Below are 25132 nucleotides of genomic sequence, written 5' to 3'. Positions count from 1 at the left end.
AATGTACAAAATCCTGAGTTTCAGTTTTGAAAGGTTTATTTTAAGAAATCATTGATTTCACAATACCACATTTTAGTATAAATTTTACATTTATATAATTTTCAAAAGTGGTTTACAGGCAGTGAAAACTGAAAATACAGAAGTATGAGCCTTTATAAGATTTTTGTGTAATATCACTATTCCAAAAAACCATCACCCCTTCCTATGAGGAACAGATGTATACTTTGAAGAAAAATTAAATTATTGATTAATTGTGAAGATAATACTTACTGTGAGCTCCATTTCTTCATTTTCTTTCTTGACATAGAAGGGCCACCATCCTTTGACTCGTTTCTGTTTGAAGATACTGACCATGGGCACAGAACCATCTGTTTTAAGCATGTCCAACGTGCACAACTTAGAGGACTTGGCTCCTCGTGGGAAACGGTTCAAGTCAAGAGTAATGGCACCTAACAAACAAGCATAAAAGTAATTGTAAAGAAGACGTAATGATGGCCAGTGTATAAGGGCAATAGATAATCTTACTGGTATTCAAAAAGTAACATATTACATTAATGAAGTGTAAACTACAAAAATTGGTTAATTAAACAAATGTTCCTGTTTATACTGTATACATCAGTTACTCATGTAATTCAACCCTAATGTAGATTAAGTTCAGTGTGGAGGGTGGCAATGCAGAGTGTCTATTACAGCAAGTCTTTCAACCCAAGCAATTAACCTCAACTGCGGTTAAGATTACCTGATTGCCTGGAATGCCTCGAGGAGATCAACTGACTCCACTAACAGAATGTACAAGTACTTCATACAATTGTTTATATTGCATCCAAAACACGACCGTAATTCAAATGAAGAGACACATTCTGTGGAAAACTGGAGGTTGTGTTGATGTGCTTGAGCTTCCAAGTACATGGAGACAATAGCAGTTTATAAGAAGCATCACAACTAGATTTTCAAAAAGTTAAACGGGCCCCCTACCTCCATTGGGGAGATTACATGCCTGTTAAAAGCGTACCTTACGGACTCTCAATTTGGGAGCACAGGTTGGCAACCATAAGGCCTTTGGCTGAGTCTAGCTCCCCACTTTGAAGATTCATATCTGAGCTCCTTTGGTCAACTCTTGTTCTCTTATAACCACAATCACATTTGTGAGTCTTTCAATTTCAAGCCCTTCGTGACGTTTCCCTTTCTTCTGCTGGTATCTGCATTGTTAACACTGTTGTAATTCCTCTTAAAATAGTAATAACCACCAGCATTAACACCACCACTAAGCTAAATGGAACATCTTTTTAAGTCTGCTTTTGGTTCTTAGCGTGAGTCAATATGAACTATAGAAACCCCACTCTTCCATACAAAGTTGATTCAAACACATCCAAGTCGTACATGGTAGAACACAAGCTCTTAGGATATGTTACCATTCTCCAGCCAAGTGTGTACAGTCTGGTATATACAGTGCCCCATAGTATGCCTCTTGTGTCCAAGAGGGAAAGTTTAGAGGTATCAAGTGGCAAGATGACTCCAGGCTTCCCTGTTAAAGAGGAGAGGACAGTTAAGAAGCAGGAAGGAAGTTGTCTAGTTTTGTGTCAAATCCCTAATCTGACACCAATACTGTCCATGTGTAAATCCCTACTTGCCAGCTGAACTCCTATACCTTCCTGGAGAATTGTGGTGCTTGACAACCCATCACCGTATGGCTACGCTCCACTGTTACATGCACCTATGTTATTTATGACATAGTTCGTGGTGCTCGACAACCCATCACTGTATGGCTACGCTCCACTGTTACGTGCACCTAGGTTATGACAGTGTGAATGGTGCTGGACAACTCATCACCATATGGCTACGCTCCACTGTTATGTGCACCTATGTTATGACAGCATGAATGGTGCTGGACAACTCATCACCGTATGGCTACGCTCCACTGTTACATGGACCTATGTTATGACAGCGTGAATGGTGCTGGACAACTCATCACCGTATGGCTACGCTCCACTGTTACGTGCACCTAGGTTATGACATAGTGAATGGCGCTCGACAGGCCATCACCGTATGGCTATGCTCCACTGTTACGTGCACCAATATTATGATACAGTGTATGACCTCACACTCCAGTTCACACTACGTCATTCAGTGCAGTGACAGTGGACAAGGGAAACAGTCCTGCTCATGTCAGTGTCTGCCGGTGATGCCGACCAGCATGCGACATTGACAGTGTTCCCTGTAAAACCAGCTTCATCCCTACAACTCACTCCAGGGAAAAAGTGAGGTTTCCTGCATGTATCCAGTGTCAATGAGGGGTTGGTGTCATTCAGATTCTGGAAATCTCCTTGTATTTAGTTGTTTCCTCCGTAGCAACAAATAGAGCCTTTCTGGTGACGGCACAATATATGGCGTCTTGCGGAAACTGCGTGTCACATTCCGAGTGTTATATCTTTGCTTCTCTACATTTTTGAACAGTAAAAAAAAATGAAATGGCATATGGCTTTTAGTGCCAGGAATGTCCAAGGACAAGTTCGGCTCACCAGATGCAGGTCTTTTGATTTGACACCCGTAGGCGACCTGCTCATCGCGATGAGGATGTAATTATGATGAATACGACACATACACCCAGCCCCCATGCCAGTGAATTTAACCAATGATGATTAAAATTCCTGACCCTGCCGGGAATCGAACCCGGGACTCCTGTGGCCAAAGGCCAGCACGCTAACCATGTAGCCATGATTCAATAATGTATGCTATCTGCTAATCTATTGACTACGTTACTGAAACTTGCGCTTTTTTGTATCCTCACGTTAAGTTCTGTAAACTTAGTCTTTGTAAGTGAATATCTACTTTATTTGGGGATCAATTGTTAGCTGATGAATATGGCCACTCACAGTCGTGCTGAATTACTAATAGATAGTGAGAAAGTGTTTGTGATGTAAGTGAGTATTCTGATTTTTCCCATGCGGTTGAAGAAGTTTTTGATGATTTTCTTCTTGAAAATATCATAATCAAGGCTGAAGGAATAAGTGAGAGTGTAACCACCAGCTGCAAAGAGGCACAAAACTTGTATTGTGTGCAGTTCATGGCAACTCCCCTCTGAACCTAAGTTGGACTGATGTAATTGTGAAAGGACTGCATTGCTGTAGGTCATGTATACAGACATCCCATAGAAGTATAAGAATACCGCTCTATTGATCCATTCATCCACACTCCTATATTTTCTTGGCTCATGCTCTGTAATCATTATAAATCAATTGTACAGTTCTTTCATTTCAATGATCCTTACCTCAAAATGACAAAATTAGCCCAAAAGTGTATTATCTGTGTCCACCACCACATTTTGTGAAATACCACGCAAAAAACATTATTAATTATGATCATTGTGTGATTTTGTGATTTTTCACCTTTTTCATGTATGACTTAGCCATTTAAAAATATATGATATATTACGTGCCTCTATTAATTAATAATGGGGTTTATTTACAAGCATGCAGAAACCTAAATTGTGGGGTATGTCAGTGCTTCAAAAACTCGACCCTCAAATGGTTAATGCTGCGTTCAATAACTATAAGTGAAAACCTACAACCTGTCCCCATCTTGCGACGAGGATAGGATTTGTGCTGGCTTCCAAAGCCTGTCCTGTTCCTCTGGGGAAATGATTAATGAATGACAGATGAAATGATATTGTAGAGTTTTGCTGGAATGAAAGATGACAGGGAAAACTGCAGTACCCGGAGAAAAACCTGTCCTGCCTCTGCTTTGTCCAGCGCATACCTCACATGGAGTGACCGGGTATTGAACCATGGAACCCAGCGGTGAGAGGCCGACGTGTTGCCACCTGAGGCACGGAGGCTTTGTTCAATATCTGTTAGTAGAAAGTTAAAATAAAATTTTAGACAAAACTTCAGAATAAAGTGTAAACTTTTTACTTAGAGCAATCATTGTCTCAAAATTGGTTTAAAATTCATTACGTTCACAAGTGTACAGTTACCCCGCTATGGTAACAAGTGCAGTAGACTGTACAGTCAGTGTCGGGCAGAGTCTCCTCAGTCTAAGAAATGACACTGGAACCTATCGAGTAGCGTCTGACCCCAGAGTAGAGTCAGCTGCAAAAGGCACCTGTACTCAGCTAGAAGTGGCTGGCAGTAGCTCTAAAATACCTTCGGGAGAGATGACCCTGTCATAATAACAGCTTAAAATAAAATTCACTTTTAAATCGGTCTCAGAAAAGGCTTAGGGTATTCCTTGGAAGTGACACACACTTCTGTTAGGTTCTGTAGTCTGTCAAAAATAATTTGTGAATAAATACAGTTTAGAAGAAAACATATGATAACAGATTACACCTGATGTTTTGTTCTTGATTCTTTCAATCACACACTTTTTTAAATAATAATTTATGAATTGATTAATATTACTGAGAAGTGAAAAACCATTTAAGTTTAAACTTCTTCCAATAATTGTTAAAATGTTATAACTTATGTAGGTCGAGTCATAAGTCATGGCAACGTTTTTTTCCTCACGAACAGGAGACAACACGGAAAATCTAAGATAAGCATTTGGAAATGTACGGTATGTACTTGTGTATGATGCCACTAGATGGTGTACGTAAACAACAGTGTGGGTCTAAGCATGCCCCCAAGTTCAGTGTGTGTGTGAGAACGTCACAAAATGGAAGTCAACAAGCAGGAGCAACGATCATATATTAAAATAGCAGTTCTCCGCATCAGAAATGCACGCCAATGCCATGCAGAACTGCGGGAAGCATTAGGTGTGCATGCCATTACGTGGACTATGGTTTGCTAACAAAGAGGACATTGTAACAGTATTTTGTAGAGATATGTCACACGTTAGCAATAAAAATGCAGCGAATGGTATTCAGCGCCTGCCCCGCCACTGGCAACGCAAAGTGGAAATCTTGGGTGATTATTTCGAAGGTCTGTAACCACTGGAGACCTGTCCTTTGTACATAGTCTTTTGCATTTGCTGTCTATACCATAAAAAAACAATGTTTACCAATGGCCTGTGTTCTGTCACTTTCCTACAGAATCTCCTAAAGTCAGAATTTGTCTTCAGCCATTCTGCACAAGTACATGCCCTATATTTCCAAATGCATATCTTAGATTTTCCATGTTGTCTCCTGTTTGCGAGGAAAAAAAAATAGTTGCCATGACTTATGACTCAGCCCTCGTATATTAATGAAGTCCTCATTATGTGGTTCTTCTCTCCTCAATGCATTGTCACTGGCTTGTTTACCATTACTCTATTATGTTAGTTTTGACATTGGCTTCCAATGTACAGTAATGAACACAGTTCTTATTGTGGGGAACTGTGAAAAGTGGGCAGAGTAGATGAACCTCATGTCACTGACTTTGATGAGATTGAGATTGAGTGAGGTTAAACATCACCTACTTACAGTTGTGATTAACATTGCACATGATGATGCTTATGAGTGCATAACTCATTTCCATGTGTGGAGCATGAGTTTGTATTGTTTTTGGACGCCTTATCTGAGACCAGTCGTCCTACTCACACACTCCTTGTAAGCAAATGGAGATACCGGTAGCTAACTTTAATTTCCTTGTGATAAGATTAAAGAGTTGATGACAATAATTGAATGTTCTGACCAGATCAGATTCAGCTCTAAGCTTGCGTACAATTATAACACTTATTTTTGTATATAATTACACACAGAGTCAAATACATTGTAAACTAACTGATAGGATTACTTGGAGATAGATTATGTGTACCGTTGCCCATTAGTCTCATCAACAGCCAGTCTCTGAAATAAAATCTCAATGTAGTTAGTCAAGTAACTCGGGTAACTTATTGGCCTTCTAGCCTTACATAGTAACAGCCAGGTTTTGAGACAATAAGTTCTATAATATATCGTAGTTTGTTTTTTGGCTGAAGATGATGCAGAATAAGCGTTGAAACCGACCCCAGTTAATAATTAAGTGTTGTAATTAATATTATAGCATTGTTTTGTATTGAAAAGGTGGACCCATTATTTTCTTCCTATTTTATTCTCGGTTCAATACGGATATATTATCAAGTTTTTAAACTTGAATGAGCTTAAAAGATGTGTACTGTACAAAAGATGTATTCTGTAGCCCGCAACAAGGACATTTCAAAGAAGTTGAAGATGAATTTGTGAGGGCCATACCACGACATCCAACGTACACTAGCCGCTCAAGTCGGCTGAAAAGATGTGCATGTAGCGGCAGCCAGTTGTACCTGATGTTTCATAGACAGCAGGAATATTTTTGTGATAGATTGTCGTATTGTAGAGATGCGTGAAACAGATATTGCCAGCAAATTTTCAATGGGTTCTCTTTAATATTATGATGTAATTTTAAATTAATGGTTATTAAAACTGCAGAAATAAAGAAGAGTTGTGCAGCCACAAAAGAATACGGCATAACTAAAGCCAATGTTCGACATTGGCATGAAGACAAAGATAGTCTAAAATGTGTACTCTACAAGAAAGGCATTCATATGATTTTACAAAGCACTTTTTAAGTCTGATTAATTTTTTTGAAGGGAAAAGTCATCTTGCATTCAGGGTCATCTTGGATTCAGAGAAATATAGTATTTTTATGATTGCTCTGGACCAGACAACATTCCAATGTGAAGGCTTATCAGTAAATCGTTTTAATCTGGGAAACTCAGCAAATACCTCCTGAGCTTAAGAGTCATCACTAGAGCCCGGATTTCCATGCAAATGCGTGTTTTTAAATAAGCTAGCTACACTTCTCAAACTTTGCAAATATTCGTTTTACGGCCTAACAATTCCAAATAACCGTTCTTTTTCCGTGCATGTTTGCATGTTTTGGCATTTTTAGGAGAAAATTCATGCATAATGCATATTTGGAAGATTTTGGATAAAATAGCGAATATTTGGACATTTAATATTGCATAATATGACTTATATTCTGACTTTGACGCATTTATATATATATATATATATATATTGTTAACTTACATCATAGTGCCTTTTCTGAATGTTAGTTTGCAGAATTTGGGACAGTTTTTCACGTTATAGGGTACAGTATGTCTGTTATTGAGAGACAGAGGGAATGTATTCCTGGCATCCTATGTACCTATGTAGCCTACATACGGTACAGGTACTATAATCCAATTAACCAAACACTTTATCTTTTGCTTCAGTAAACAATGACGGAAGGCCCCACGTCGATCTCTAATTCTTAGGAATAAGGTGTCCCAGTTTTATTTATTTTATTTATTTATTAATGCCTTTACAGTTGTTTTACAGTTGTACATTGCTATAAATTGAACCGTAAAGTGTGCATTAATCATTAAAGGGCTCATTTTTCGTCTACGTTAGACGAACAAAACAAAACTTGTATCGCACTTCTGTGGCCCGCGTTACTGAGATACTGTAGCAGCTTAAAAATTCGGGTTATGCATCGAACCCTCTTTCGCTGTTATCCTGGATTTTCCTACCCGGAACTCTCACTCGTCACACGCAATCGTTACCACTTATTGAGGACATTCAAATTTGTCTGCAATCATCGCATGCAGAAGCAGCAGATAGAGACTAATTAAACCAATTAATTCGTTCATATTGTGATTTTGAATTCGTCAAGCTTATAAAGGATTTATTATTCTAATGAAAATGTATGAGAGGGGCAATTTTTTGTCAGGTTATTAAAACAAAACAGTTTTTTCATCTTAAACCTTCTATTGTTGCTGGAAACCAAAAATGGAAGGAGGCAGCTCCCATTTTTAAAGACGTACTGTGGTGAAAATGCAAAAGACAAACAATTTGACCTCACTTTCTCCAAATTTCTTCATTGAATTATGCATCTATCACTTCTCATGACGTAAAAAGAATGTGCTGACTGATGAACGGGTGAGCTTAAATCAAGACAATTTGGAGAAATTAGGGTAGTTTTTGTTCAGTGTTTTTAAAAGGAACTGAATTTTGATAGTGCATATTTTCCAGTTTATTGTGCATGTTTTGCCACATGATAGTGCATGAATGCATGCATATTTTGAGATTTGACAGTGCATGGAAATCCGGGCTCTAGTCATCACCATATTCATAGCGTATGTGGCAACTATCATGCTATGTTTGTGTTGTCCATAGCTCCTAAACTTCTTGCAAGGATTCAACTTAGGCATCTCCATGTGATCTCTTCAACTTTGCGTGTGATAAATTTCATATTGGAGCCCGTATTGTCAAAAAGTATCAACTTGTGAAAATTTAAATTTATAATTCCACCTTTACATAACTGTAATCGTCTTTATTAATGAGACTACATTAAACTATATTGGTGATACATGTTTCGTCCTCTTATGGGGCATCTTCAGTCAGACATAAAATCATCCACCGGGTGAATTGGCCGTGCGGTCAGGGGCATGCAGCTGTGAGCTTGCATCCGGGAGATACTGGGTTCAAATCCCACTGTTGGCAGCCCTGAAGATGGTTTTGCGTGGTTTCCTATTTTTACACCAGGCAAATGCTGGGGTTGTACCTTAATTAAGGCTACGGCCGCTTCCTTCCAATACCTAGGCCTTTCCTATCCCATTGTCATCATAAGACCTATCTGTGTCGGTGCGATGCAAAGCCACTTGCAAAAGAAGAAATAGTGAATAAAAAGTCTGTGATTCTTGTGATGTGGTGTATTAGCGTCTAAAGTAGCACAACATGAACATGATGTGAGGTGGGCGGCACAGGACGGCAAAGGAGGCCCATACGGTCAACAGCACAACCAAGTTCAACTTGCATCATTCAAGTCCATCTTTCTTCAACTCATCACAAGAAGCTATTTTAACGTGGCAGCAATATTACACTATTTTATGTACACATTCAAGAACTGGTACAATATGGTTAATTTAATTTGCATAGCCACTCTTGTTGAGAACTAATAATAAACCAAAAGTTACAGAACTTGTGTATGAAAATGTTCACCACACTTCTAGCCAAGATATTTGTAAAGCTTTTAACACATTTTTCGTTAATGTAGTCGAAAACTTGGTTAAAGATCTTGGTGCATGTAACACACCTTTGCTGTCTAATCATACGATCTGCAACTCTGTGTACTTTAGGCCAACAGATGTTAAGGAAGTTGCACAAATCATAGAAGCACTAGCCAGCAAGAATAACCACACAGATGACGGAATAAATAACATACTCCTCAAGAGGTGTGTAAATCATCTGGCCCCCTTGCTCACCAAAATAATTAATTTGTCATTGCAAACAGGAGTAATACCAGATAAATATAAAATTGCAAGAGTGGTACCAGTTCTTAAGAAAGGAACACAATGTGACCCCAGTAATTACAGGCCACTATGTATAGTATCTTCGCTAGCAAAAGTACTTGAAGTAGTAATAAAAAAACAAGTCTTGAATTTCCTAACAAAAACACATTTCTTCTTCAAATTTCAATATGGCTTCCTACCCAAACATAGTACACTTTCAGTTGATTTTGACATAGTGTCCCTGATACAGAATGCACTAGATAGTAATAAAATAGCAGCTGGAATTTTCATAGATCTTGCAAAGGCATTTGACACAGTTAACCATATCCTACTACTTAATAAACTAGCAAATGCAGGAATTAGAAGAATAGCCTTTGAGTGGTTTAAAAATTACTTAACTGATAGGAAGCAATATGTTAATATCAATGAAACTAAAGGGCCCATCTACAATGTTAAACATGGTGTCCCACAAGGGTCAGTGCTGGGACCATTACTGTTTTTAATATTTATTAATGATATAGGTTATCTTGAGTTTACTGGTAAGATATTCCTGTTTGCAGATGATATATTTATATTTTATGACAGCAGTTGTGAACAAACGATTATGGAGTATATGCAAAAAGATCTGGACATAGGTACTAACATCATGGCTGAACAACAATAACCTAGTTATAAGCACCTCGAAAACAAAATACATGATATTTCATAAACCAACACAAATTATCAATACCTGTAATGTAGTAAAAATTGGCAATGAGCCCATTGAAAGAGTAAAGCAGATTTCATATTTAGGCCTGGCTTTAGACAATAACTTAAGTTGGAATGAGCATATCTTAAATGTAAGGAAAAAAATTATTAGTGTAATTGGAGTACTAAAAAGATTGAAAGACTATGGAATAAACAACCAACACTTAAGAAACATATATACCGGTACCTCCCTCATACATTCACACCTTATGTACATGAATATAATATGGGGAAATTGTACACAGGAAGCTATAAAGGGACTAGAAGTACTCCAAAAGAGAGCTTTAAAAATTATGTATGGATATGATTTTCTAAAACCATCTGTGGAAGTTTTTCAGGAAACAAACATATTACCAGTACAATGCCAGATTAAATATTCTCAAGCTTTATTTATGCTCAGGTATAAAAATAATATGATTTCTGTTAATACAAAACTACGATACAGCAAGGACATTCACACCCACAACACAAGATCAGCAAACCAGTTTTACAAAGATTCCACTAACACTACCAAATATGGTGTTAAAAGCATTTCTTATTCAGCAAGCACAGCCTTTAACAATCTACCTCCCAAATTAAAACAAATCAATAAGTTGTACAGATTTAAGAAAGAAGTACGCAGGTACTTCCTTGAACAGTATGTTGGAGAATAAATCGATAACCACTGTGTACCTATTTTTCCACCTAAGTTTTTTTTTAAATATCTTCTTTTTTTCCATGTAAAATAATGATATTATGATGTAAATTAATAATTGTAAATATTCCTTGTTATATATGTAGGCCCATGCCTTATCTGTTAAATGAAACTTAAAGCTGCCAAGCTGTGATTGCAAAGGGCAGTCCCTCCTTGAGCCACTAGCTCGCTGGGACATTCTATACCCAATAAATAAATAAATAAATAAATAAATAAATAAATAAATAAATAAATAAATAAATAAATAAATAAATAAATAAATAAATAAATAAATAAATAAATAAATAAATAAATAAATAAATAAATAAATAAATAAATAAATAAATAAATAAATAAATAAATAAATAAATAAATAAATAAATAAATAAATAAATAAATAAATAAATAAATAAATAAATAAATAAATAAATAAATAAATAAATAAATAAATAAATAAATAAATAAATAAATAAATAAATAAATAAATAAATAAATAAATAAATAAATAAATAAATAAATAAATAAATAAATAAATAAATAAATAAATAAATAAATAAATAAATAAATAAATAAATAAATAAATAAATAAATAAATAAATAAATAAATAAATAAATAAATAAATAAATAAATAAATAAATAAATAAATAAATAAATAAATAAATAAATAAATAAATAAATAAATAAATAAATAAATAAATAAATAAATAAATAAATAAATAAATAAATAAATAAATAAATAAATAAATAAATAAATAAATAAATAAATAAATAAATAAATAAATAAATAAATAAATAAATAAATAAATAAATAAATAAATAAATAAATAAATAAATAAATAAATAAATAAATAAATAAATAAATAAATAAATAAATAAATAAATAAATAAATAAATAAATAAATAAATAAATAAATAAATAAATAAATAAATAAATAAATAAATAAATAAATAAATAAATAAATAAATAAATAAATAAATAAATAAATAAATAAATAAATAAATAAATAAATAAATAAATAAATAAATAAATAAATAAATAAATAAATAAATAAATAAATACATACATACATACATACATACATACATACATACATACATACATACATACATACATACATACATACATAAATCAATCAATCAATCAATCAATCAATCAATCAATCAATCCACACATGTAAGGACATTTTAACCTGTGCAATAACCGGACTTCATCGTTCACATCATGTCCATGTTGTGTATTTTAAGATTCAAGATTAACAAGACGCTAATAGGCCATGTCACAAGACTCACAGACTTTTTATTCACTAATTTTAATGTGTCCTTACCATACTTCCTGTAGTGATTGTAAAATATTTATCTGACCTTGGAAAATTGGACTGTGTGAAAAGAAGAATAATTGTGTTGTCTTTGTATCTTTATTTGTTTATTTGTTGGACTCTAAAAAGAAAGTGACTGAGTGCGTAAAATGCTTAAATTGGTTTTTACTCTTTAGATTGAAAGATTGACTTGTGTAATATTGAACTTGTTTCTTTTTTATGTTTTCTGTATGTAAAGATATCTAGGGTTATTTAATTTCTTTGATGTTCAATCTTCAGCCCTAAGGCTGGTTGGATCCTTAACAGCTCTACTTCTTCAGTTTGTTTGGTTATTGTGAAAAATTATATCACTGTAAGTCTTATGAGCATCTGAAGCTAAGATACAAAAATTTGGGACACAATGTTGTGCACGTGCCAGGTCTGGTAGGATGCTTCGAGGGATTTCTGATTGCATCAAAATGGAAATTTCTCGAAGCTATGCTCGGTTTCTGGTCAGCAGTTTTCTCTAGGCCCTTATTGGCCAAAATAAAATCATTCTCTATTGGCGAATACAAGAAACCCGGGTACGCTCATTGGTTGTTTCCGGCCGCTGAGCTCTTGGCCCCCCTTCTAGGTAAGCACTATCTACTTCTTCTTTTGGGTAGTAATTTTCAAATGTAGTTTTCAATTTAATTTTTTTTAAATCTCCAGAGCTTACCCAGTTTTCTCCTATTTGCCAAATTTAATTTCACATGACTTAGCCCTTGCGGCTAGTCATATCATTTTAGTTTAGAGGCAGTTCCCTTTTTCTTTTGATTTTGTAAATTGTTTTCATATGTAAAAATTTCAATCACCTTTTTCTTTGCTTGTAAATTGTATAAATATGTAAATTTTAATTTTCCCCGGGGCTGCCTCGTGTAATCCAGTTTCCTCTCAGCATATTCTCATTCAGGATGAGCTCCTTATTCAGAAGTGTTTTTGAAAAGATTGCCTCCTGAACGGGCTCTGTGCTAAGATGTTAATTATTTTCAGCTTTTCCTTTTTTCCTTGTGAGTGTGTACTCTTACGTTTCAATGCAGTTAGCTTGTTAAATTAACTAATTAATTCTGTATGTTATTTCAAAAATAGCACTGTGAAGTTTGTGAGTTCAGTGTGATGTTTTGTCTTAAATTTATGTTAACATAAACTTGCGTCATTGATGGCTCCAACTGTAATATCTTCTATTTATATTATTATTTGCGTAAGTTCCGATAGTAATGTTATTTTTATCATTATTACTTGAGTAAATTGTATTCAAATTGAATCACCACTAATTTCATTTCCCCAGCAATACCTTCTCACCACCTGGGTATGGTCCCTACCGCTTCCCATCTCTGTTCCTTAGTAGTCATGTTACCCAACCTGATTGTTACATTCCGTTGTTTTCATGTGCTAATCATGGGTATGTTTTTGATATTATTTGATCGCATCTGAAAATTATTAAGCTCCCTCATTACTTTTATTATTATTATTATTTTAATTGTTTGTGTACACCAGAAAGGTTACATTTCCACTTAATTTTATGTGTGACTGGAGATGTCCCATAAGAGGATGAAACATGTATCATGAGTGTAGTTTAAGGTACATAGTCTTATTAATAAAGACAATTGCAGTGTTGTAAAGGCAGAATTATAAATTTAAATTTTCACAAGTTGATCTCTTCAACTTGATGAGATTACACTGAACTGCAGTATGTTGATGACACTACATCACCTGAGGAGCTACAAGAGTCAGTCGGTAGTTTTAAGTGTTGCTTCTGATCATTTTGGCCTCATCATCAATACACAAAAATCCTAGATTTTTACCTAACCTGCCCCAGGGACTGGCCTGTGTTGGACTTGCCTCTGGAGCAGGTAGAACACTTTTCATACCTCAGGAGCATCTTGTCTAAACAATGCACCTCAGAAGACTCTCTATGACCAGCTTGGCATTTGGTTAGCTATCCAGCCGAGTCTTCAGGAATAAAGAGCGAACAGTTCATATATAATCATCGTCGCATTGTTACTGGGTGGATAAGAAACTGTATCGCTGTGAGTGCTTTCAGAAACACAAACTTCATTCAGTCTTAAATATTAAATAGGAGAACCATGTCTCCAATCTTGCCGTTACTGAGAAAAGCATGAACAGTGAAATAGCAAGCTTCCTCAGTAATTCCTATAAGGAGAACTTTCCTCAAGCTCAAGACCCTGATGGTGCAACTTTGAAGCGTTGCAAAGACCGGCTTAAACAAACCATGGAGGTCATGAATATGAACCCTCAAACCTAGGACACACTTGCCAAAGACAGCTCGCTTTGGTTCCAAACAGCCTCTATTGCTGTTGAATGATCTGTTTGAGAAAGAGTGTCACAGGCATGTAGAGTCTACTCAGTCAGATACCGTATTGACTGCAATCAGTCGTCAGAAGTATGAGTGCAGTAAGCCAGCAACAACAATGATTTTGACGATTTCTTTATAATTTACATTTAACCACTATTTAGTTTCCTTTCTTCCAAGTAATCAGATATTTTTTTTCTGGTAAGTTTATTTGTATCTCTTGGAGCAGTTATGGAGCTGATTTGATTACTATCTTAGCCATTTTCATGTGAAACTTACACTTATTGGTGTGGAGTTTCAGCCTATTGCACACACGTAACATGTACTTGATTCCTCTTAACTTCCCTGCTTGAGGAATGTGGCATTGATACTGAGGATATTTTCTTTTGAATGGATTATAAGAGAAAGCTTTTCTTCACATGAAGTAACATCTTTAATACAGTTGTACTGTGTTCTTAATTGAAGTGTGTATTTTGTTAATAGTTGCCCTAAATATTACCAGTATGTACTGTACCGTACATAACACATAATCAGTAGCAGTTTGTGACACTTTACTCTGGCAAGGCTGTGCCGCCATCTCTTTCCCTTCCACAATCTGTCCAGTTTCCACTGACCAGCACCACGATACTTTTAGAGTAATAATAATAATAATAATAATAATAATAATAATAATAATAATCCCCCGAAAAACAGAAAATGGATATAGACTGAGGTCACGCAAAGTGACAGAAGAGCTTTCCAACATTGCAGCAGACATCCGCAAAAGACGTCTGAAATTTTATGGGCACGTCCGCAGACTGCCGGCAAGTAGACTGACACGCAAGATTCTCACCTACATAGAACATCTAAAAAATATTCCATGGGTACTGGAAAAAATTAATGGATTGAAAGTGCAACCAGAGAACAAAGTGAAAAAGAAGACTGGAGCAAAGTGGACAGAAGAACGAAAAAGGATCCATGGAGAAAGGATGAGAGCTGTTTGGTAACTCAGAAAACAGAATTGTTAGAGCTTTGTGTGATCCATTGGGTCCATACGCAAATAATAATAATAATAGTAATAATAATAGTAATAATAATAATAATAATAATAATAATAATAATAATAATAATAATAATAATAATAATAATAATAATACAATGACACTGGCTGCTTGCACTACAACATTAATTAACTACACTACAATGTAGACACATTAAAAGGCTAACAGCTAATGCAATTCCAACTACTATGGCACTGCACGATCACAAGTGGTTATAACAGTATTCATGGAAACAAATAAACTGTGTACTCCTGAATTTCTCTCTCCATGCTCAAATTTCAAAGCATGACAACATACTTAACAATTTCACCACCCTATGAATAGCGCCGTCACGTTATGGTAACATTTTGAATCTTTATTGTAGCTTCTTTATAGAACTGGATTGTATAATGGAATTCTTTGTTTTGTAAAATGTTTTGGAATTAATCTAACAACAATATTAATGTAAGGTATGGGGGAAAAAGACGGGGTATATTGTAAAGTGATTGGCAATGTTGCTGAGGGCTCTGCCGTTCAGTGCTTACACCCGCCTGCACTTTTCCTATCCCTGACAGCCTGTATTCTCCTTCCAGACTCCTCTCACACCCTGCACACTTACTAACTATAGGGACACACTGAGGGCTCTGCCAGACAGACCATACACCTGCCTGCACTCGTCCCTCCTCTGACAAGCCTGTATTCTCCTTCCAGACTCCTCTCACACCCTGCACACTTACTAACTCTAGGGACACACTGAGGGCTCTGCCAGACAGACCATACACCTGCCTGCACTTGTCCCTCCTCTGACAAGCCTGTATTGTCCTTCCAGGATCCTCCCACACCCCACACACTTGTTAACTCTAGGGACCTACTGACAGCTCTGCTGCCACAGTCTGAGTGCCTCACGACTTAAGAGAAAACATCGTGCTTGCTGGACAGCTGCCATGGTCTGAAAGTGTTTGCCATTTCCTTGAGAATAGAAAACAAATGTTTACAGCTGAAATCATAAATATAGCATTGTATAACTCAATAGCAGTTTGATTTCGTTACATTCGTATGTCTCCTTATGTAATCAATTACAGAATGAAATAAAATTAAATGTTTTTGAAAAGGCGGTGGGGCGGTACCCAAAAGCTCTTCATGCACGAACCGCCACATCACACAATATCAAATTAAGTGTGCTTTTTGAATATGAACAGAGTTCTTTTTACTTCTAAACCAGAAGTTATAACCTATAAATCCAGCACCCAAGAGAGCAGGTTTACTGACCTCTCTTCCTTCCCTTAAAGGTTGTATCATTTATTGCCGTATCCCAAATTGTTACTCTGAAATGCTCTAATATTCCAGAATCAGGTTGAAAAGGGGATAATGTCTGGTTCAGAACATGACTCCTCTTTTTCTTTTACCTCCACTCTTTTTTTACGACAGGGAACCCAGCACGGAGGTGTCCTTCATTCTACGTCACAGCAGCAGTATGGCCATGGAGTAGTGGTGAACAAGTAACCTACTTACTGTCAAAGAACAGAGACCACTCCTAAAATTGGCAACATTGTAATCCATATCTGGGGGTATGGGAGAGCCAGACATAATGATTAAGGCGAACATTACTTACCTAAGAAGTCATCAGCGGAAAAGTGGTCAGCATCCCATACTTGTAGTTCAAGTCTTGCAGGAATCTTACATTCAGTTTCATCCCAAGAGAAAAGAGATTCTTTGCGCGAAATGACTATCTTTTCTTCCGCCACGAGGTAGTCAAATGGATAGACAAACCTCCAGTTAAAATTTCCTTCACCGGTCAAAGATCGATAGTGAATGTCAGTACACTGACAGTCTTCAGGCCCCTTCAACCAGCTGCAAAACAAATTATATTATTACTTCACAGGAGCTGCACGTGGCATGTACAGTATAACAGGTACAAAAGATTTCTTTGTTTAAATCAGTCAAACCAACTGTTCAATGCAGAAAATTCATTGTTCAATTCATATGCCTTCCCATGAATGATAGGTCTGCTTATGGATATTGTTGAGTTTTAGGGCAGATGGAGCCATTCAACTAAAATCCTTCCAAGTTTTACTTTCCATTCCTTGCAATAAGTGAATCACAATTCTTTATTATTGTTCTTAACATTGATGATGAATGAGGAAGATGTTTCTGTTTAAGAACAGTGGTTTTCTGATTTATTGAGTTATAAAATTGCTTTACATTTAATGCTCATTCTAATCATGCAGACACAAGCACAAGTAAGGAATGTGAGAGTACAAGGCTTAAAGAGAGCAAGATGGATGACTCTAGCAAGAACAAGTAATGGATTCCTCTTTTCTCCTGGCTATATTAGTGCCTTTCTGTTAGGCATTCCTCATTTACCTTCTTTCTGTAAGGTAGATCAATAGATCTTTCGCCTTCCTGTTTCTCTGCGATGTACGAGGTGTCTCATTACACGAACATACCAGCGAAACTGCCTCTCTCTGATTGGGGTGACCTTCCTGTAAGGTGTTCATTTTGCATCTTTTCCTGGTCCAGCACTTGGAGCCATACAGAAGAGCAATTTGACCGGGTGACTCCACTTAGCCCATGCCACATTAATGAATGAGACTTGAATTTCTCTGTCATAGTTAGCAGTTTGCCATCCAAGAAAACAGTACAGTATACTGCAGCCCAACTTGTTCAGGGTCTGCAACATTATACCTCATACACCTGCTCTCTTCAGATGCAGTCATAGGCTTTCTCTAGATCTATAAAAGTCCTGTGAATATCCTTCCGTCAGTCACAGTAGTTTTCACATATTATTTTAAGTGTGAACTGCATCACTGTTCGAAAACCCGTGCATGAATCCAAGTCAATTTTGGCACATGTAACTGGCTAGGACACGTTCCAGGGCATGCGAAATAAGTTTGATACCTCAATTTTCGTAGTGTCTGACATCAGTACACTGGTACTAGAAAACTTTCTAGCTCTGGGACATTGGCAGCATTGATGCCGTTTCTTATTGGGCACCGCCAAGTCTCCTTCTTGATTTCATTTTATTTGTATTGATTTCTTCTATCACATTGTTCCACTTTGAAATGCACACATGATGGAATAAGGAACATCTTATCTGGAGCTCACGAGAGCAATGGTAAGGAGAACAAAGCAAAACGTAAAGAATTTTCTCTTGTTTTCTGACATAGCCGTTACGCGCTGTGAAAGCATCACTCTAAATTTCACATCCCATATAATGGAACATTTTGTTGTACTGAAGTAGTATTCTAGTTGTCTGTTCAGAGAAACATGTTGTCAAAATACAAATTCAAATTTCTAGCCATGTTGAGAATGATTTATAATACCACAATACCATCGCAGAGGGATTTTGGTGTTCACGCACTGTTCAGTTGGACCATGTCACCTGTTGCTCTATACATTACAAATGTCATGAAGGTCCATGAGGGTAGACTCCTTAGAACTGTTGGAGGAACAAGGCCATGTGGATTATGGCAGGACACCTATTTTAAGATGTGTAACAAGACCTTCAAATCATGAATGGGGAAAATGCTGAGCAGAAGAATAAGAAGGTAATGTCTATAACACAATAGAAGTAACAGTCGAGGTCATGCAACTCATGGCTTAGTGGCAGAATCAGGAAGAAGGTTGTAATGATTTGGTTAAATCCATTTCAAAAGACTTAGAATGTTTTGTTCAGTTATTTGAAATCTGAATTTGTTAAACACCCAATATTTCAATAAAGTAAACTTGTTGTCATGTGTCCATGATTTAATCTGAAAATTTACAGTGTGTAGAAGTCGTGCTGTTGTCCCCATTGTAAAGTAAAAATAAAACACATGATACAGTATTCTGTAGCTATCTCACCCCTTTACGTAGATGTCTGACATCTTCTCACCCGTGAAGAAAGCATCGTCCTCAAGAACCACATCGTCAGTGTTCCAGATGATGACCCTCAACTCGTAGGCCGTAGGCTTGCGCGGCGAGATGTCTAGAGGAGGACCTGGTAATGGCATGTCCATTGGGAACATGTCCACCCATAACTCAAGTTTCCCTTGCTCTATACCAGGCTTGTCTGGGTTATAGAGCGGTCTTGTCTCTATGTGCTCTGGTACTAATGTGCATCCCACCCTCGGGAATTCATGCCACCGGTGTAGGACTGCCAGTGCCATGTGTTCTTCCAGACCTGTGAACAGAAATACACACTATAAGACTACTGTTGTTGACGGGTTAGGTTTTGTAATTGCAGCAGTAACGGAGGTGACTGGCCTCAAGTGGGGTCGAACCCCTGAAGATGATTTTCTGTGGTTTCCCATTTTCACACCAGATAAATGCACTCGGTTCCTTCTCAGTCCTAGTATGTCTTATCGCATCATCACCATAAGGTCCGGCTCCATGGTAAATGGTTAGCGTGGTGGCCTTTGGTCCAGAGGGTCCCGGGTTCGATTCCGGCCTGGTCGGGGATTTTAACCTTCATTGTTAAATTCCAATAGCTATGGGGCTGGGTGTGTGTGTGTTGTCTTCAGCATTAGAATTCATCACAAGTAGGGCCCCATTCTCATTTCGTCAACTCGAAAGACCTGTGCTCGGCCTCTTCGGAGGGCACATGCCATTAAAAAAATTTATCACCATAAGAGCAGCCTGAGTTGGTGAAATAAAAAAATAAAAGACACAACCCTTAATTAGTGGCATACTGTCTTTTAGACAACATGTGTTTTACTTTGTTTGTCAAGAGCTTTGCTGGCAACAGAGATAACTACCATGTCCTGTTGATGACTTGGGCTGGTTACAGAATATTCCGGTAACAAAGGTGTGGTTATATTGTAGTAATGCAACACAGACACAACTTCCAAGTGTGACTAGTTGCAACAGCTGAATTTTCTTTTGTGATCGTTCCAATTACTGTGTACGGTTCTATTTTTCCTTTTTAAAATGCTTTTTACGCATAAGTACATTTTCTACAGTACTGCAGAGCTACTGTGGAGGTGTGAGCTTTCTGGCATTCAGGTGCAGTCTCTGCACACATAGGGGCAGAGAGCGGCATGTACCAACTGCCGAAAGTAAGGAGGGTAGAATATACTGTAAAGTGTGCACTTCTGACAGCCTGTGAAGAACTCTATGAACAGTGGATTGTATCCCTTTTATATTTCAACACTAAGGAGGACCCAGACGCCTTGGCCTACCCAGCAACCACTGCTCAGACTGTGAAGGCCTACAGATTACGAGATGTCACGTGGTCAACATGACGAGTCCTCTCGATCGTTATTCTTGGTTTTCTAGACCAGGGATGCCAACTAATTGTAACCACTTAGGACTCGAACCAGCCTTCAGATTCAGGTAAAAGTCCCTTACCTGGCCGAGAGTTGAACCTGGGGCCTCCAGGTGACAGGCATGCACACTATCCGTACTCTGTGGGGTGCGCTGAAAGAATATGAGACCCACATGAACACAGGATGCAACCAAGGAATATAAAAGTGCAGCCGCGCATACAAACACAAATGAGCACAGAGTCGAAGTTTGTTTAGTAATTTCTGTTTCTTGTGTTTGGTAAAGTTTTGGAGAAGGAAGTGTCTTTAAGACCATTGAGGATTAAACTGAACCTACTTTTGAGGTGGAAACAAAAATGTAATGTGAACAGACAAAACTGTGTGCCATCTGCTGGCGGAACTTGAAACACTTTTAGACGTAACATTAGAATTTGGAAAACGTAAATAAAGAACTCATACCTACTTCATGGGAGGAGAATGGAACACTTGATTAACAATCATAAAATATATAAGTGATGGTGATGGTCCTTTGATAATACCTATTTTGTAATAACCTGCTTTCAGTACCATTTTCCCTCAGTATGGTCAACATCTGGGTACGGTACTGAAATTTCTTGAGCTTTATTCTTCTCATAGGATTTCTTAATTATTTGGTGCATTTCTGTGGCCTCAATCCAATTTGCCTTGCCACTCAAGCCATTATTATAAATAGGGAGTTGGAAGTGGTTTTGCAAATTAAAACAATACACAGATGTTGTTGGATAAAGACATTTCAAGCTGCACTTTATCATTACAACTCATGAGAATGTAACCTGCTCTCACTGAGTAGAGAATACAATGAAGAACACTCAAAGTGCAGCAGGTAGAAGGGTGACTCACTGAGCTTTGGGCCGAGAGAGCGCCCGTAAATAACAAGCACACAAGTAAAACAATTACTCACCTTAACACAAAGAAATAAATGAACTGGATTAAAGCCACTATATATATATATATATATATATATATATATATATATTTAATAATAAAGCCAAGCTTTTAGCCAAATTGCATTGGCCTTCATCAGGGCATGTGAAGTTTTGCCTCTGACAGTGAGCAAAGAAATTCTCCAAAGGAACGTGGAAGTCATGCCCATACTATCCACGGCCTACCCCACTAACTGGACTCAAGGATCGTGGCGCTGTGCTGTGGTAGTTGGGAGGGAAGTTACATATTCACCGCCCTCTGTCGACAGTTTGAGTGCGTCCCGCTGTGCCGTGGTGGTGTTATGCATGTATTTCTGCAGTACAGGTCTCAATGTATTTGATAACTTGAAGCCGTCTTCCCTATTGATGTTATTTGGGTGCAGCTCTATCTCTATGGCTTCCCTCACAAGATGAGCATAGAAGTCTTTTACAGGCACGATGACCTTCGCCTGGTCAAAGAGGATTTCATGGTCTGTACTGCAGAAATGTTCTGCTAAGGCAGACTGGCTTAACTGCATTAACAACAGCGCCATTGAAACCTAAGTTCTTCTATCGTTAAGTGGATGATACATTTTCGGTCTGGCCACATGGAAGGGAAACATTAAATGAATTTTTGGAGCACCTAAATTCAATTAACAGTAAGATCAAGTTCACAATGGAAGTAGAAAATGAAGGTAAATTACCTTTTCTTGATGTGTTAGTATACAAGAAGAACGATGGTACACTAGGCCATGCAATGTACAAGAAACCTACATATTCTGAAAGATTCCTTCATAAGTCTTCACATCACCACTCGTGCCAGAAAGCAGCTCTTCTTCGAACGTTATATACTAGGGTGAATAATGTTGCAGACGATGATAACCGCTCGAGTGCATTGAGAGAACTGACAACATCCATGAAGAAAAACGGCTATACGTCAAGAGACATAACACGAGCTGTGAAGATCAAGGAGCCTAACTTGGATAGTACCAACCAGGACTACAGCAAAAAGGAAAAACTATTCCTTCCTTACGTGGCAGGTATAACTGACAGAATAGGGCGCATTCTTAAGAAGTACAATATAATTCCAGTTTTCACCACAGACTGGAAGCTCAAATCCCTGTTTCGACCAGTCAAAGAGAAGCCACGTCTTGAAACACCGGGTGTATATGAAATTCCATGTGGTTGTGGTTGTTCATATGTTGGCATGACAAAAAGGCTTGTTAGCACCGGAGTGAAAGAGCACATCAGATCGGTAAAGAATGTCTCTCTTTCATTCTCCACGGAGAACGCTATAAGCCAGTCTTCCATAGCAGAACATTTCTACAGTACAGACCATGAAATCCTCCTGGACCAGGCGAAGGTCATCGCGCCTGTAAAAGACTTCTATGCTCATCTTGTGAGGGAAGCCATGGATATAGAGCTGCGCCCAAATAACATTCACAGGGAAGACGGCTTCAAGTTATCAAATACACGGAGACCTGCACTGCAGAAATACATGCATAACACCACCACGGCACAGTGGGACGCACTCAAACTGTCGACAGAGGGCGGTGCATCAGTAACTTCCCTCCCAACCACCACAGCACAGCGCCACGATCCTTGAGTCCAGTTAGTGGGGTAGGCCGTGGATAGTACGGGCATGGTTTCCACGTTCCTTCAGAGAATTTCTTTGCTCACTGCCGGAGGCAAAACTTCACATTCCGTGATGAAGGCCAATGCAATTTGGCTGAAAGCTTGGCTTTATTTTTAAATAAATATATATATAGTGGCTTTAATCCAGTTCATTTATTTCTTTGTGTTAAGACAATGAGCCACGAAAACCTACGTTCATTGATTACTCACCTTGTCACAGGAGATGTTAAAAAACACATTTCTGGCATCGTCTATTTTCTCATTACTTCATCTACCGATGTAGCTTCAATTTATCTCCTGATATTTTGTTTGAGTTCATCTAGAGTGCAAGGGTTTGTTGCACAAACCTTATTTTTCAATTTTCCCCATAAATAAAAATCGCAAACTAATTACCCCGTTGTCCAAAATTTCCTCAATTAAACTTAATGACTCATTAGCCGTATGTGTGGTTGCTGGTTCTTGCTGGAAATATCCAGACTAGCATTCATTGTTTGTCAATTGTTTGAAAAAATTGAACAAGAATATCATCTTCATATCTCTGCCCAGTGATTGTGGTTTCAGAAAATATACATACGCCCTACTATACTGTCTAGAGTTACTGCTGCACACACTCCCCTTTTCACATCATGTAGGGGTGTTTCATGTATGCAATTTTCAGCTTTTTCTGAAGACCAAAACCTGTTATTCTGACTTGAAACATGTCCACTTAAATGGAACCATGCTTCATTTTAATTTTGGATCTAGAACCCCATCATCAACACCCCTCAAAACCCAGTTACCCTGCTGTCATTATCAGGTGGATGCAACTCCTGAACAACAGTGATCCTGTATGGTTTAAATTTTAACATTTTCCTAACTTGCCATATGGAGGTAATAGAAATTTGTGTTTCCTGCAAAAGTTTTTTAAGCAATTTTCTAGGAGTATGTTCCCCTACCTCGCATAATTTCTCCTCAGTAAGCACACACTTTTTTACTCTTTGCTTTCTACCAAGAACTGAACCTGTGCTTGAAAATTTGTTCACAAGTCTTACAGTTTCTCTAACTGGAATAATTGCACCTGGGAATTTTCTTATGTACCACCTTCTAAGTTCTCTACAGGAATTTGTCAATACATATATGTCGTACATGAAAATCTCTTGTTGCAATGTGTACGCAGTTTGATGCATTATTGAAACAATAGGGTTTAACACTTAGCAATAACATGTAATAAAATTTTAAAACAATAACAGTTAAACAATGACCACTAACATGCACACATATTATAAACTTATACTACGTATAAATTAAAATAGGCTATTAACCAAATAACAAAGTTAACTTTACTTGGCAAATTCTGCGTTGCAACTATCTCAGCTCCACATTGCCAGGTGCTCGTCTGACCTTCAGGTCGCCCTTCTTCCTGCTGTCCTAAGCCGGCCGGCTGGCCCCACTTTGAGTGAAAGACTGTAGAATTTCTTCTTCTGGGATTGATTGATTAATTAATTAAATTACCTCCCAATTTAGGCGTTACATTACACATCTGAACTAAAGGATAAAGATACATACAATAGCGGTACGAATCTGAAGGGAGCTTCTAAAATGGGCACAAAAGTCACAGAGGGGATTTTGATGAAAGTAATGCATTTTGATTCAGTGACACAAGAACTGTAACAATTTGATTGGTGCATAGTCTTCTAGTAGAACTCTGTTTCTTAAAAATCCTTTCTGAGCTATATTTGTGTTGATAGCTAAACCATGTTGTAAAGAACGTTTGAATTCAGAGCATTCAAAAAATAAATATATGCAGATGTAACAGAAAGAGATCAAACAAGGGTGTTCAGTAAATGTGAGTGGAGAGAAGCAAATTCCAAGTCAATGTTAAAGTGTAGAGAGGTACCTCACAAGAAGGCTCTGAAAACTGGATATAGATTAGCAAGACATCTTGGAACAAGCAACTGAATTTTTTATCCCAAAAAATGGACAAAAGAAATTACAATAATTCCATCAACACAACAGAACTTCCAAATGGAGCAGTAACT

The 25132-nt window shown here is 37.3% G+C and overlaps 1 protein-coding gene across 1 annotated transcript in view; it reads right to left on the bottom strand.

Annotated features, from left to right (window-relative positions):
• Window positions 1–25132, bottom strand: part of mfr (misfire) — a 426204-nt gene that overhangs the window by 17825 nt on the left and 383247 nt on the right. The window contains exons 24-26 of the mRNA XM_067152717.2: window positions 19139–19457; window positions 16908–17146; window positions 271–449 (exon numbers count right to left, since the gene is read on the bottom strand). Coding sequence (XP_067008818.2) covers window positions 271–449; window positions 16908–17146; window positions 19139–19457 — 737 coding nt within the window. The remainder of the gene's footprint in view (window positions 1–270; window positions 450–16907; window positions 17147–19138; window positions 19458–25132) is intronic.

This window comes from Anabrus simplex, chromosome 8, assembly GCF_040414725.1.
Source record: "Anabrus simplex isolate iqAnaSimp1 chromosome 8, ASM4041472v1, whole genome shotgun sequence".
In the NCBI taxonomy this organism is placed as follows: domain Eukaryota; kingdom Metazoa; phylum Arthropoda; class Insecta; order Orthoptera; family Tettigoniidae; genus Anabrus; species Anabrus simplex.
Note: the sequence above shows the minus strand (reverse complement) of the source record. Positions and strands in the feature narration are given on the sequence as shown.